At 37.7% G+C, this 16,077-nt stretch overlaps 3 protein-coding genes across 3 annotated transcripts; 1 reads left to right on the top strand and 2 right to left on the bottom strand.

The window, feature by feature from the left end:
• Positions 1-3,995: 3,995 nt before the first annotated feature.
• On the top strand, positions 3,996-5,984 carry LOC144441477 (microsomal glutathione S-transferase 1-like). Its single transcript, XM_078131058.1, has 3 exons — positions 3,996-4,121; positions 5,301-5,377; positions 5,756-5,984. The coding sequence occupies exons 1-3, from the start codon at positions 3,999-4,001 to the stop codon at positions 5,982-5,984; spliced, it is 429 nt and encodes a 142-aa protein (XP_077987184.1). The 5' UTR covers positions 3,996-3,998.
• Positions 5,985-9,249: 3,265 nt separating this feature from the next.
• On the bottom strand, positions 9,250-10,185 carry LOC144440743 (sulfotransferase 2A1-like). Its single transcript, XM_078130124.1, has one exon. It carries the CDS (start codon positions 10,183-10,185, stop codon positions 9,250-9,252), a length of 936 nt encoding a protein of 311 aa, XP_077986250.1.
• A 2,457-nt stretch (positions 10,186-12,642) lies between these two features.
• Positions 12,643-14,516, bottom strand: LOC144441408 (microsomal glutathione S-transferase 1-like). Its single transcript, XM_078130978.1, has 3 exons — positions 14,311-14,516; positions 13,780-13,856; positions 12,643-13,399 (listed from the first exon to the last, which is right to left on the bottom strand). The coding sequence occupies exons 1-3, from the start codon at positions 14,431-14,433 to the stop codon at positions 13,150-13,152; spliced, it is 450 nt and encodes a 149-aa protein (XP_077987104.1). The 5' UTR covers positions 14,434-14,516; the 3' UTR covers positions 12,643-13,149.
• Between the last annotated feature and the right edge of the window lie 1,561 nt (positions 14,517-16,077).

The following is a 16,077-nucleotide window of genomic DNA, read 5'->3' as shown; positions in this document are numbered from 1 at the left end:
TTAAAACAACCAATTGAGCTGTATTCTGAATAAGCAAATAGCATGCGTATAATAATAATAATAATAATGATAATAATAATAATTATTATTATTATTATTATTATTTATTCAGTTTCGTTAGTGAAGGTTTTTCAGTCCGATGTTGGCAAATATCTCCATATTATTCGGGCAATTTCGTCTCCTTTCCTAAAATTATAGATCTTATAAATGTAAGCCACAGAAAATAGTTTTAACCATTGGTTAGGGATATCTGGGTGCAAGCTATGTTGATGCAACGGCTGTCACATACTTTATTAGTAACTGAAGACCAGACCGAGCAATTTTTGTCTGCTGTATTAAGAATGAACCATAGCCAATTGGTGGATTAGGGTCAGGGGTTTTAGAGTAATTAGGCTGGGATCAGAATTTACGGCCGGGGGGGGGGGGGGGGCTGGGGAGAAAATAGTTTGGTCAAAAAAAATTAGCAGCCCCCTTCGCACTATAGAATCATTTCATGCCCCCCTTGAAATAAACCCAATAATTTTCGTAGCTCCCCACCCCTCTCCGGCTGTACACATTTTAAATGTGTAATTATGTAGTACCCCCTCCCTCCATTTCAGAGATGTACAGTGTGGTACATTCTACTAAACTAACAATGGAAACCAGCATCCATACATAATATAAGGAGAGATTTATTTACAAGTAGATATGGGTTTTGCGAAAAGGATGTACTTAGAAATACTTAGCCAACAGGGGTTTCGCTTTCAATCTTGATTCTGGGCAGAATCAGCATCCCTATGATAGCTAGTGGTAAGCACTTTTTGGAAAATAAGGTATTTAGTGGCATATAATTTCAAACCATACACATTATCGAAAGCCTTTCACATTCGATTGGCTATAGACTGCCTCATAATTAAATGTATGGTAGGTAAATCAAGTGAAAACGAGAGAGAGAGAGAGAGAGAGAGAGAGAGAGAGAGAGAGAGAGAGAGAGAGAGAGAGAGAGAGAGAGAGAGAGAGAGAGAGAGAGAGAGAGAGAGAGAGAGAGAGAGAGAGAGAGAAAGAGAGAGAGAGAGAGAGAGAGAGATGCATAGATATACACAAATGCATTCGCAGTCATCCAATTCATCACTGACAATATGTTTTAGAAATGATTGCGGCAAAACCGCAATTAATTGTTTAATTAACTCGGTAAACGACTGCTCCTGAGGTTTAATTTGGTTCAAATCATGGGCAAAATATTTCGAGGTCTCCCTTTCAGACAATAGAGAATTTTTCACGGCCTCCCTTTTGAAACCTCAATTTCTTTAATGCCCCCCCCCCCCCCAATTTCACTCCAGTCACCCCCACCCCGCCTTAATGCTGTGCCGCTGTGTTGTTACATGTGGATAAAAATATAAACAAATTCAATGTATAAATGACTATAATCAATGTAATGACTCCATTTGCAAATTGTACATGTCTTTTTGTCAACGTTTTTAAACACAGTGTGACATCAGAGAGTGTACCCGTCTGTATACTATTACCTTTATATTTAAGGGTCAAATGATGTAGTTCTAACGTTTTCTAACGTTTCTAACGTGCTGTTTTCGCTCTCAAAGTGAAAATTGCTTGAAAGCACTTTTGCATCCCATATCGTAATTATCAGAAAGACAAACGATTGTACAGTACAGTTAGGGCTGCCTCTATGGCTACCTTTAAGGGTACCTGTAGGATGAAATTCTTTGACAAGAAAGGCAGATGAATGATAGTTGAGTACTTTCAAATCGTCGCCATTCCCCAGTAATTATCGTAAAAATACATCACAACCTTCTATTTTTCTCTCTTTTTAAAAAGATTTTTGCGATTCATTTGCAGAATTAATGAAATACACATTCATGAAAGGATACAGCATGCTCAACATTTCTCACTATGATAATACCTGTAGGAGCAAAAATCGAAAGACATTTAGTTTACACCGGTTATATGGTGTATTGACGAGAATTTATTCACATCATTCTGTCTCTGTAGCCTTATATTTCACTATAAAGGTTGTTACGTTTGATTTCTTTACCTTTCAGAAAACGTTTCTCACATTGTTATGAATTATACAATGTGGTTTCCTTTACTAGTTGTATTATTGGACAGCAGCCGATTTTCTGATAAGGAAATGTGACGACATCGCAAGACTTATCATAATTTTGATACATGTATCTTGTTCCTGTTTTGTTGTCATTTGCGAGATTTTAATACGTTCCATTTTATAGTGGGTATATGGTATAGCGAGGTTTGTACAGTCACTTTTCAATAATTTGATGTAATGTTTTACAATTGTTTAAAACTTTTCCGCCTTCCAAATTGATCGATTTTTGACGTGCTTTTCTGGAGGATTTTAAAGGTTTACCTGGGGTTTCCATGATCCAAAATTTATACATATTATCTGATGGATTTTGGAGGTTTCGTTGGTTTCATGACAATGTAGTTTTCTTTATCAACAGAGTATGTTTGGGACTTTATGGCACACATTGACTATTTTCAACGTTTCATGCTTCTTTATATTTAGACATTTATTCAACCACATTGCTCTGATGGTTACAAAGGTTTAAATAGAGTTTTTGCGGATTCAGAGGGTTTTTTCTAATGAATATTGATGAGATCCTAAGCTCTTGTTGGATTTACTGTCTGAAAATATTCTTATAGTTATTTTATATTAGCTTCTTTGTTGTCTCTTACGTTTCACTCATGTTATTCTGACTGTAAGACGCAGGTTTTTCAGAGGGGAGCACACGACAGATGATACTATAGATGATGACCGACGGATGAACTTTGTAAATGACATCTAATTGAAATATAATGAATATTGAAAATTGATGAAGGTAGAACTGGGTGACATTTGATAAATTATCGACAGTGGAGTTTGACATGTTAGAATAACCTGTTATAGTTAATGGCTGGCATTGATTGAAATGTTTACCTTGCCAATGTCTATAATCACGTTAGATAAACCGATATATGAATCAGTGCCACCATGGTAACCCCAAATATTAGGTTTTATTGAATGTTTTGGTCAAGAACCGTGTTTTAGTCGATTAGTGTAAACGAGACGGTGGGATAATTTTGGGAATGGCCATTAGCGTAGTAAGAGACGATAGAGACACGTACTTATAAAGTAAACCAAGTAATTCTCTGGGAACGGACGTATTGTTTTGTTCTATGCCTCCAGAGTGAATAGGTATAGACTCGATATTAGTCAGAGTTAAGACATCATTCGGAGTAAATAGGTACAGACTGGATGTTATGCATATATGTATGTATGTATGTATGTATGTATGTATGTATGTATGTATGTATGTGTGTGTGTGTGTGTGTGTGTGCGCGTGCGAGTGCGTGTTCTAAACAAAATTGTCAAACTAGTGTAGGGTTCAAGTAATTTGTTACGTTTATCTTAGCAATGGAACAAAGGAAAACTGGATAAGTGGTAAAGTGCGATGTCGACCATTTGAAGCGTTGGATATTCTATTCTCGAATCGGTAAACATCTAATATAGGCCTGTACTGTGACGGCCAATAGACACCTCCACCACCACCACCACCACCACCATCATCACCACCATCCCATCTCTGCGTGTACAGTCCCTTTATAATACTCATATATGTACATGTGGTGTTGTATCGAGAAGCAAAAGACATCGCTACTTATTTATTTTGTCAATAATACATATTACAAATGGACCTATATGAATGTCAGCATGTTTTTTAAACTTTTAATTAGTTTTAATACAGATCTCAATAAAGACCTAAAAAAATGATAATGTATGCATGTGATCTTGAATTAACGGTCTTCACCCTTATTTCGATTCAGTGTAATTTGTCCCTAGCGACTATCTTCTGCTGAGTCATTCGCACTGATGAAAATAGGCCAATGATAGTTCACTCGATGACCCCGTACGTATGTGTAACGATAGCATTAATTGTATAAAAACGTGTCTCTTTGGTGTAAGTGAGCATATCGGTAGTGCAAACTGCAGAGATATCATCAAAATGTCGGCTATGTTCAACTTCGAGAACGATGTTTTCAGGTCGTATCTGGCCTGTAGTACTATTGCTGTGTTAAAGATGATGGCCTTTGCGCCGCTGACAGCTTACTATCGGAAGAGAGACAAGGTATGTACCCAGGGTTTGTACGCTTTTGCAGATCCTATATAGCACTACTGTCGTTTGATATGGGTCACCGTCATATTATACAATTACACTGGGTTTTGGAACTATGTCCAAGCATTTATATCTATCAATGCAAGTGGGATCAATGCTTGCAATATCAATCATTGATTCGCCACACAGTAGATGCAAACTGGTAGAAACGTTCATTTTAAGTCCAGTGGAAAGATTAGGGTCGACAGGCCTATTAGATGTGCAAAATACACGTTTGAAATTGATTGCTCAAACATTATATCAGTTCTCAAAACGTGTGATAGCCCGTGTTTTTTTCCCAACAACCGGGCGTACACACATGTACGCCGTAATGGCTGCATGTATGATGTATGACTTACGTAGAACACGATCCATCAGTGTGCAACAGGTAAACCTAAAAAAAACCCTAAAGTTTGTTGCATCAATAACATTCGTTTTTGTGAAACTGGCCAGAATATTGAAATAAGATGGTACACTATACAAAATAGCTGTAGGAACATAAACGCCAGGAAAAGTGAACGCGCATTTCCAATGGGTCAGTCAGTACTACACCATACCATCATGTATCGGCCGGCGAACGATATGTAACCCCAGCTCCGTCATGTTAGCATCACGCTTGCTCACGATTTAGACATTTTTTGAAAGTTCTGTGTATTCAGGGTACGAAGCTTCATTTCAAAGTTAACCAGAGCGTGTTTTTCTTATCAATACATATCGATTCTGTAAAAATCCTAAACCCGTCACGAGCGCGTCCGCTGCGGCCGAGTCTGCTGACAGGTGCCGGTCACGAGTCACTCCGAAAATAAATACAAAGGCTAGTAGTACAGTATAATGGTACCACGAGATACCTCCATTAGTCGGATCAGTGGTGTTTACACTAATGGCATAGTGCATTACAGTGAGAGGAAACAGTATTTAAAACTTTATTTGAAATATACAGAAAAAAATATTAGAAATCCGGAAAATCGCGAGTACAAAATTGATTATTTGTCCTTTTCCCTGTGATAGTACTATCTGTCAGGGACGTGTTATTGAAATTCAAAGGAAAGCAAAGGCTGTCTGCAACCGCTCGCCATTCTATAGTTGACACTGATAAGAAGACATGATTTGATGTGTCATTCTTATTAAGGGTCATTTCAAACCACTTTACAGGCGTTTGCTAACCCTGAGGATGCAAAAAGACACACAGCTGAGTTGAAGACAAGTCTACAGGTAGAACGAGTAAGAAGGTAAAGACATATCATTTGTTTTATAAAATTCACTATTTGTCTAAAAATGGCCGAAAAAGACAAAATAAATAATTGAAACGATTCTTCATACTTTATCTTGAGTTCAAAGTTCAAAGTTCATCGTTTACCCAATTCTGACAGACAACGGAGTACAAAACCAAAAATGAACCATGCAGAGTTGTTATCGTTATTTCTATCTTGCGCCGGCGTAGTAGAGAGGGGCTCAAGAGAGGTCACTGCATGTTTGCCATGTAAACCTTGTTTGATTTTTTGAACTATGCCAGACACTAGGTGTAAATCGCGCCCTCTTGACAGTACCAATTCATTACTTTGTTTTATCCTTGATGCACGGTTTCGTCTCTCATTTTATCTCCGCAGATGTCACAGAAATGACCTGGAGAACATTCCAGCATTCCTTGCACTGGGTGCAATGTACTTGGCCATCAACCCAGACCCAACCATTGCAGTTTGGCATTTCCGTATATTCGCTGCCTCTCGTATATCAGCCATTTCCCAAATTCGTGGCATCAATTTCGTACTTGGCACTATCGTGAATTGGTCCATGGCTGGTCAAATTCTTTATTCTGTTTGTACATACGCTAATTAGAGAACAAAAAAAAACAAAGTAAACGCTTGTAATGCATTCTAGCACTATATTTTGCAAAGAAAGAAAGAAACGCCATTTATTTCTTTGGATTTTCCAGTAGAATAAATGTATGTTGAAGCGGCCGGCGGGGACGGGAGCTTTTGTATCCTTGGTAAGGACTCAATTTTAATACAGATGGTATTTCTTAACCATGTAAATGAATAATTATTAAAAGTGTATGTGTCAAAATCAGTCACTGTGGAATGTCATGACGTCGCAAGTTTATTTCTTGGCAACATGAAAAATGTATGCACGTAGTTATGTGTCAACTTGACCTGTTCAAGGGTCACATGTATTTCATGTTAGAAATTTGAGCGAGCTGAATCCGAAAGGGACTAAATTTAGTAGTTCGTTATTTTGTACAGCAATGTTTTGTATTTAGTGGAATCACAATTAGCATCATAAACGTTCTGTAACATTTTTATAAAGTCGAAACTATATAAATTAGTTTATAATAACACCCGCCCCCAGTTGTGGTTTTTTGTGTTTCTCTCTATATGACAGTGATGATGTGAGTCGTGTTAATAAACTGAGTTTATTCAAATTGAGGCGTATTTGTTTCTGCATACTAAAATATACATGTTGCACTGAAGCATTAAGCATCATTTGTTAATGATGGAACTAAAACCCAGTATATAATTATAAAATATTATGCATAATTTATGTGTTAGGCTCAGTGAGAGAGTGATAAAATGCAGGTTCACGAAACTAAAAGACCAAACCGTTACGGCACTGACGCCGCGATTTCGACTAGAACTTCAATCTATGTACATTTTCTGCCACTAGATGGCGTAGTACGAGATTGGCAGTGACGTTTAGTAGTTATAGTTGAGTTGACTTATTTTGTTCGTGGCTTGACCTCTCACACAGTCATTTTTACGTGAAGGTCAGTTGATCATCTAGAACCAGTCTGGAAGTTTCATACATATCTTCTAACGAAAAGAAAAGTATACTGATATAATCACATCGCATTGCAAATGAAGATTAACGCCGAAATGGAAAGGGAAATTTTGTTCGGAATTATAGTAATATATTATTTGTGTAAGCTTATCAGGCCGCTGTCGCCATGTGGTGATATTTTCACCACTAGGCCTTGGTAATATTTTATATTAGGATTTGTTCATGAAAAGTGACCAATTGGGGTGGCACGTCCCCGGTCACCTTTCTGTGGTGGTGTATCCCTCCACCCGCGCACCGGTACAACAGTACTTTAATAGTACCTAGTGTTTTGTGGAAAATGTCTACTGTGGGAGGAGATACATGTACACCCCCCTCCCACTCCAAGTGCACTATTTCCAAAGTAAATTAAGGCACACATTTAGTATTTGGTCTACAATATATAAGACAAATTGCCAGCTAATTAAATGGGGTGATCTTCTGTTTGTGACCAACTGTTACAATAATTGATATTATTTCTAGCCGTATTTGTAGCATTTAGAGTATGGACAGTGAACAAAGCACTGATATTTCAACTGTTCATTATTAGTTTTGTGTTTATCTAATAAAGCAATTTGTCACCCTCAGAATAGAAGAAAAGAAATTGCTGTGATTAATATTGTGTATCTTGGCTACATCTGATTTGTATTGACAGGAGTCATCACACAATTGATAATGATTTTGAATTAGTAAGAATACATTGTACAGAGCTTGGTGTTTGGTTCTGTACATTTTGTTACATTTCATACTGCAGTGTATAATACCACAAACAGGTATATTTACTATTGAGGAGTGACAGACAGACATAGACTCTAGCCGAGACTATACCGTATGTCGGTGTCTTATCTACACTGTCTGGAGGTTAAGGTGTAACCTTACTTCCAATGTCACAATACTAATGGACTCATGATCAACGCCATAAAATCGTCACTGGTAAGTATACTGCGGAAATTACCGAAGCGTTCAAAAGGCAAACTAAAAGATGCCGCCGCCAGCGCGTGTGTTCTCTACTTATCAGTATAGTTATTTGTAAAATAACAAAAATAAACGAACAAAATGATATAATAACAAGCCACCATGCAGATATCAATTGTAGATACGATCAAAACATTGGCGCTCGCTCTTCTGCGTCTAGTTGCAGTACCTTTGAATGGTTTATTTCATTTAGACGAAATATAGCAAGAGGTGATCTTGCTGTATTAAAGTCTGGATGTACATTTTGTGATTGGTTAAAGTGTGGATGTACATTTTGTGATTGATTTAAAGTCTGGATGTACATTTTGTGATTAATTTAAAGTCTGGATGTACATTTTGTAATTAATTAAAGTCTGGATGTACATTTTGCAATTGGTTAAAGTCTGGATGTACATTTTGTGATTGATTTAAAGTCTGGATGTACATTTTGTGATTGATTTAAAGTCTGGATGTACATTTTGTGATTGATTTAAAGTCTGGATGTACATTTTGTGATTAATTAAAGTCTGGATGTACATTTTGTGATTGGTTTCTGCATGGTTGGATCAAACAAGAGCTAGTGAACGGTAAAATGAAACAGACTATACTAGTATTTATACACTGTACTTGGCTAGGCCTGCATATAATCGTTTCGGCTTGTTGGGGTTTATGCGGCTGATAATAGAACAATTACAATTAATGTAAATGTATACGATTGTTAATACCATGAGTTTTGTGTGATATGTACAAACTTCGTCATACATGTTGATGAGTTTGTGTTGTTGGGAAACTTACGGTGGACCTTTTTGATTTTATATCAATTCAATGTATATATTACATGTATGTATCTCTTCTATCCACGTGCACGACTTGGGTCCTACTGTTGTTGGAAATCTCACACGCTTTATCATATTTTCAACTCAAATTGATGAATGAAGGCATTCGCTAGTGATATTTTTTAATACAAAACGTGAATCTAGTATAACAAATTCAAAGCGTGGATACAAAAATCTCTGAAATACATTCTGACTGAAAAAATGATCGCTTATTAATCAATATCCGTTGGCTCAAGCCTATCGAGAATAAACTTCGCAAAGATAATCCACAAAAATACAAGAAACTTGACAAAGACAAAATTGAATCTCAATTCAAAGCTGGCAATATGCGGGACTAAATTGACCTTAGCTAAAACTATCTAAGTGATGTCAATCCAGTTTAATCACAACCTGGGTAGATATTAATATCAAGATAAAAAAACATTCATAATAGATACACATTAGCTATTCAGTGCTTTTATACTGTATCAAATACAGTGATGCAGTACTTGACATGTTATTCATCTCCCAAAAATAATACCTTTGTCTTTCAAAACCTTTCCAATTTTTTCGTCCAATAATTCACTCTGTGCCACTGAGAAATGTTCTTTCCAATTTCCAACCTCTCCTTTACGAAAGAAAGGATTCTCTTCAAAGTTGTAAACTTCATCATCAAAATCTAACTCTTTCATTGCGTGTTTTCTCATCTCTTCAATACTGCATGCTGACACTACGTGATCAAGTTGCCCGGGTGACAGTGGTCGGCCGATGAACTTAGCAATCTTTTCAAGGACGGATTTCAAGTCTATCTTCATGTCTTCGTAGGTGATATGCAGGACGTTGTTCTCGATTCCGAATTTCCTCCATTCTATCACGTGTTTGATCCATGGTCCGTTGAACACGTCACCATTTGTGAAATCTCTCACATACTCATCCCATGATGGCTTTGTTTCTCCCATTGAACCCTTCAAACGGTGAAAGAACGCCCCAAAGAACTTATATGAGGACACACAAACGTCCTTTGGGTTTCTCGCTATATAAATGACCTTGCATTTCTTCTTTGTCCAATCAACTGGAAACAAACATGGCGGTAGATGAGTCTTGAAAAGTCGTGGTGATGGGATGTCAGAGCCTGATGCAAGGAATTTTTTGGTGGCTTCACCTAAGACACCTGGACTGTCGAGAGCTCGATAATAGTAATCAAGTAGAGGGGCAATTCTACGATCGCTTAAATCGAGCAATCCCCAATCGTCGTACATAGTTACCAGTGCGTGCAATACCCACGACGTGCCAGACTTAGGGAAACTCACCACAAACACGTCATCATCACGTACACTGAGTTGATTTGCACGATGTTGCTTTAAGAAATCCAGTGGCTGGAATCTATCGCTGAAATTAAAGCCTTCATACGTGTAGAGCTGTGACGGCAGGGAATTCTTTGGACTTGACGACGCCATGGATGGTTTTGGTAGGCTACCTAGCAGTTGAATATTTGTTAATACTTATAATTATTTCAGCGTTCGATTGTTTAGGGAGCCGTCATTATTTACGACCGGGGGGGGGGGAGGTCGGTCGGAGGAATTGCTTCGAAAATCCCCAAAATTTGAGTGACCCCCCCTACCTGGCTTGAATTTTTTTCGTAACCCCCCTCCTTCACACAAATGTTTTTTTTCATAACCACCCCCCTCACCATTTTACCATCATCATAACTCATTAACTGTTAAGGTACGCTACACATTGAGGTTGAGTGTTCCATTGAAACACCACATGCACACACACTCACACATGTATACACATGCATACATACGTACATACATATGTATACATACATACGTATACATACATACTTACATACATACATACATACATACATACATACATACATACATACATACATACATACAATATCAAACTTTTTATTTTGAATTTGAATTTCCTAATAACGTTATGGATTTAGCATATTTCAAGAGGAAGGGGTAACAATGAATGCAGCTTATTCCCAAAGTAGTACCATGGGTAAAATTGGAAATTAGGTGGTATTAGTTTAATCAAAGTTTGAGGGAGCCAAGTGGGGGTGGGTACGGAGATTTTTGAATTTCAAGGACTATGAGAATGTTTCTGGTGCTATTTTAACATGTACAATTTTGAGTAGCCCCCCCCTTCACTCCCTAATTTTTGGGTAACCCCCCTTTCACTTCCCAGTTTTTGAGTGACCCCCCCCCCCAATTCCTCCGACCCCCCTCCGGTCGTAAATAATGATGGCTCCCTTACTGGTATACCTGCATAAATTACGAAAGTGCTCAAAGGGCATAATAAACGCCCACCAGAAAGCATGAGCTGGCACATAACATTTGTTTTGGCTTGGCGTTAAAGTGACAGCTACTGCAGTAGAGAACACGCGCTGGTAATTTCCGCAGTATACTTAACATTGGCGATTTTATGGCGTTGACCGTGAGTCCATTAGTATTGTGACATTGGAAGTAAGGTTACACCTTAACCTCCAGATAGTGTAGATAAGACACCGACATACGGTATATTTTAGTCTCGGCTAGAGTCTATGTCTGTCTGTCACTCCTCAATAGTAAATATACCTGTTTGTGGTATTATACACTGCAGTATGAAATGTAACAAAATGTACAGAACCAAACACCACGCTTTGTACAATGTATTCTTACTAACAATTTTGTGATGGCTCCTGTCAATACAAATCAGATGTAGACAAGATACACAATATTAATCACAGCATTTTCTTCTTTTATTTTGAGGGTGACAAATTGCTTTATTTGATAAACACAAAACTAATGAACAGTTGAAACATCAGTGCTTTGTTCACTATCCATACTCTAATTGCAACAAATACGGCTAGAAATAATATCAATTACTGTAACAGTTGGTCACAAACAGGAGATCACCCCATTTAATTAGCAGGCAATTTGTCTTAAATATTATAGACCAAATACTAAATATGTGCCTTAATTTACTTTGGAAATAGTGCACTTGGCGTGGGAGGAGGGTGTACATGTATCACCTCGCAAGTAGACATTTTCGACAGAACACTAGGTACTATTAAAGTACTGTTGTACAGGGGCGCGGGTGGAGGGATACACCACAACAAAAAGGTGACCGGGGACGTGCCACCCCAATTGGTCACTCTTAATAAACAAATCTTGATACAAGGTATCATTTTCCATCTAAAATACTACCAAGGCCAACTGGTGAAATATCGCCACATGGCGACAACAGCCTGATGATAAGCGTACACAAATAATATTACTATACTTCCGAACAAAATATCCCTTTCCATTCGGCGTTAAACTTCATTTTCAATGTGATGCGTTTATCAGTATACTTTTATTTTCGTCAGAAGATATGTATGAAACTTCCAGACTGGTTCTAGATGACCGATTGACATTCACGTGAAATGACTGTACGTGTGAGAGGTCAAGCCACGAAGAAAATAAGTCAGCTCAACTACTAAACGTCACATAGTGCCAATCTCGTACTACGCCATCTGGTGGCAGACAATGTACATAGATTGAAATTCTAGTCGAAATCGCGGATTCAGTGCCGTAACGGTTTGGTCGTTTAGTTTCGTGAAATTGGTTAAACGATTTTCAGTACAATGTGTCACTAAAGTGGCAAAGGCTGAGTTTATAGACTTATATTACCTCGACAAAAAAATACATACATAAAACCTGAATTTTATTACACTCTCACTGAGCCTATACATCGATTATGCATAATATTTTGTATACCGGGTTTGAGTTCCATCATTAACAAGTGATGCTTAATGTTTCAGTGCAACATTTCATTTTAATATGCAGAAAAAAATACGCCTCAACTTGTATAAACTCAGTTTATTAACACGACTCGCATATAGAGAGAAACACAAAAAACCATAAAAGGGGTGTCACTGTTATTATAAACTGATTTATATATTTTCAACTTTATAAGAATGTTACAGAACGTTTATGATGCTAATTGTGATTGCACTAAATACAAAACATTGCTGTACAAAATAACGAACTATTTCATTTGGTCCCTTTCGGATTCAGCTCACTCAAATTTCTAACATGAAATACATGTGACCTTTGAGCAGGTCAAGTTGACACAACTACGTGCATACATTTTTCATATTGCCAAGAAATACACTTGCGACGTCATGACATTCTACTGTAACAGTGACTGATTTTGACACATACGCTCTTTACAATTAGTCATTTACATGGTTAAGAAATACCATCTGTATTAAAATTGAGTCCTTACCAAGGATACAAAAGCTCCCATCTCCCGGCCGCTTCAACATACATAAATCATTTATTCTACTGGAAAATCCAAAGAAATAAATGGCGTTTCTTTCTTTCTTTGCAAAATGTAGTGCCAGAATGCATTACAAGCGTTTACTTTGTTTTTATTGTTCTCTATTTAGCGTATGTACAAACAGAATAAAGAATTTGACCAGCCATGGACCAATTCACGATAGTGCCAAGTACGAAATTGATGCCACGAATTGGGGAAATGGCTGATAGGTAGCCCACAGTATAAAATATACGAGAGGCAGCGAATATACGGAAATGCCAAACTGCAATGGTTGGGTCTGGGTTGATGGCCAAGTACATTGCACCCAGTGCAAGGAATGCTGGAATGTTCTCCAGGTCATTTCTGTGACATCTGCGGAGGTAAAATGAGAGACGAAACCGTACATCAAGGATAAAACAAGGTCATTCATTGGTACTGTCAAGAGGGCGCGATTTACACCTAGTGTCTTGCATAGTTAAAACAATCAAACCAGGTCTGCATGGCAAACGTTCAGTGACCTCTCTTGAGCCTCTCTCTACTACGCCGGTGCAAGATAGAAATAACGATAACAACGCTGCATGGGTCATTTTTAGTTTTGTACTCCATTGTCCGTCAGAATTGGGTAAACGATGAACTTTGAACTTTGAACTCAAGATAAAGTATGAAGAATCGTTTCAATTATTTATGTTGTCTTTTTTCGGCCATTTTTAGACAAATAGTGAATTTTATAAAAACAAATGATATGTATTTACCTTCTTACTCGTTCTACCTGTTGACTTGTCTTCATCTCGGCTTTGTGTCTTTTTGCATCCTCAGGGTTAGCAAACGCCTGTAAAGTGTTTTGAGATGATCATTAATAAGAATGACACGTCAAATCATGTCTTATCAGTGCCAACTACAGAATGGCGAGCGGTTGCAGACAGCCTTTGCTTTCCTTTGAATTTCAATAACACGTCCCCAACAGACAAATCTAAAGGTCTATTATACTGTACTACCAGCCTTTGTATTTATTTTGCATATCTATCTAATAGGCGTGTCGACCCTAATCTTTCCACTCAGGACTTAAAATGAACGTTTCTACCAGTTTGCAACTACTGTGTGGCGAATCAGTTCTTGATATTGCAAGTATTGTCCTCCCACTTGATATAGATATAAATGCTTGAACATAGTTCCAACACCCAAAGCACGGCTAGTGTATTTGTATGATATGACCGTGACCCATATCAAACGACTGTAGTGCTATAGTCGGGATCTGCTAAAGCGTACAAACCCTGGGTACATACCTTGTCTCTCTTCCGATAGTAAGCTGTCAGCGGCGCAAAGGCCATCATCTTTAACACAGCAACAGTACTACAGGCCAGATACGACCTGAAAACATCGTTCTCGAAGTTGAATATACCCGACATTTTGATGATATCTCTGCAGTTTGCACTACCGAAATGCTCACTTACACCAAAGAGACGCGCGGTTTTTTTTAATGCAATCAATGCTATCGTTTACACGAACGTACGGGGTCACCGAGCGAACTATCATTGGCCTATTTTGAGTGCGCATGACTCAGCTGAAGATAGTCGCTAGGCACAAATTACACTGAATCGAAATAAGGGTGAAGGCCGTTAATTCAAGATCACATGCATAAATTGTCATTGTTTTAGACATGTCTTTATTGAGATCTATATTTAAACTAATTAAAAGTTTTTTTAAAAATGCTGATAGACATATAGGTCTATTTGTAATTTGTATTATTGACAAAATAAATACATACCGATGTCTTTTGCTTCCATCTCGATACAACACCACATGTACATATATGAGTATTATAAAGGGACTGTACACGCAGAGATGGGATGATGATGATGATGATGATGGTGGTGGTGGTGGTGGTGGTGGTGGTGGTGGTGGCGGAGGTGGAAGAGGGGTTGCGGTGTCTATTGGCCCTCACAGTAAGGTTTATATTAGATGTTTACCGATTCCAGAATAACTTTATCAGTTATTCAGGTTTTCCTTTGTTCCATTGCTAAGATAAACGTAACAAATTACTTGAACCCTACACTAGTTTGACAATTTTATGTACAACACGCACGCACGCATGCATACATACATACATACATACACACATACATACATACATACATACACAGACACACGGGATGTCGAAAGGCTACTTGAAATAGTTTTTCATTACGGGGTACCTTACTATAAGCTTAAGTTTGGTTGACAAAAATATAAATTTCGGTGCATGTGTGCAAACTAGTATGTAATAGAGAAACGTAGTTACGTATTACGTAATGAACCAACTGCAGTACGTCGACGTCCATTGATGGTTTGAACCAAACAACGCATTTCTTCTCAGTCATCTTAATGTTAAACGAGACTAATTGTTCTGAAAAGAAAAGTTTAGTTTATAATAACTAAACAATTATAGAAATCCATTTTTAGCCATCGTTTTCTTACGCTACAAAGATTATTTTTTTATAACATACATTCACAGTTACTCACCGTCTTTTTACTGCCAATTAACTAAATATAAGGAACCGGACAGAATTTACGGCGGGGGGGGGGGGGGGGGCTGTGGAGAAATTATCTCTGACTTGGTTTTTTTCCTGGTCCCCCATCCACTGTGACCAAAATTTCACAGCCCCCCTTCACAGCCCCTCCCCTTTCAAAAGTATAAAAGTTTCATGCCCCCCCCCCCAAAAAAAAAAGTGCACAATATCCTGCCCCCTACAATAACTAAAAAGAGTACAATTTTTTTTGTTACTGTAGCACAACTGTAATATTTCTTTTGGTACTACTATTATGTTACTATTTCAGCCCAAACAACTTAGTAGTTGTAGAGGAAGTTTTTTAGAAAACAAAACAAAATAAAACATTTTGACCATACATGTAATCATACACATGTGGTATAATCTTGTTTATTTCCCAACTAGACACCATAAGTAGTCATCACTTAATACCAAGGCATTTGATGTGGTGGTTTTAACTGTCATTCACTGATACATACACAGAAACACAGACACAGAGTAAACACACATTCACATGCGTGATTT

Source organism: Glandiceps talaboti, chromosome 10, assembly GCF_964340395.1.
Source record: "Glandiceps talaboti chromosome 10, keGlaTala1.1, whole genome shotgun sequence".
Taxonomy (NCBI): domain Eukaryota; kingdom Metazoa; phylum Hemichordata; class Enteropneusta; family Spengelidae; genus Glandiceps; species Glandiceps talaboti.
This window is presented reverse-complemented; position numbering and strand designations above follow the sequence as displayed.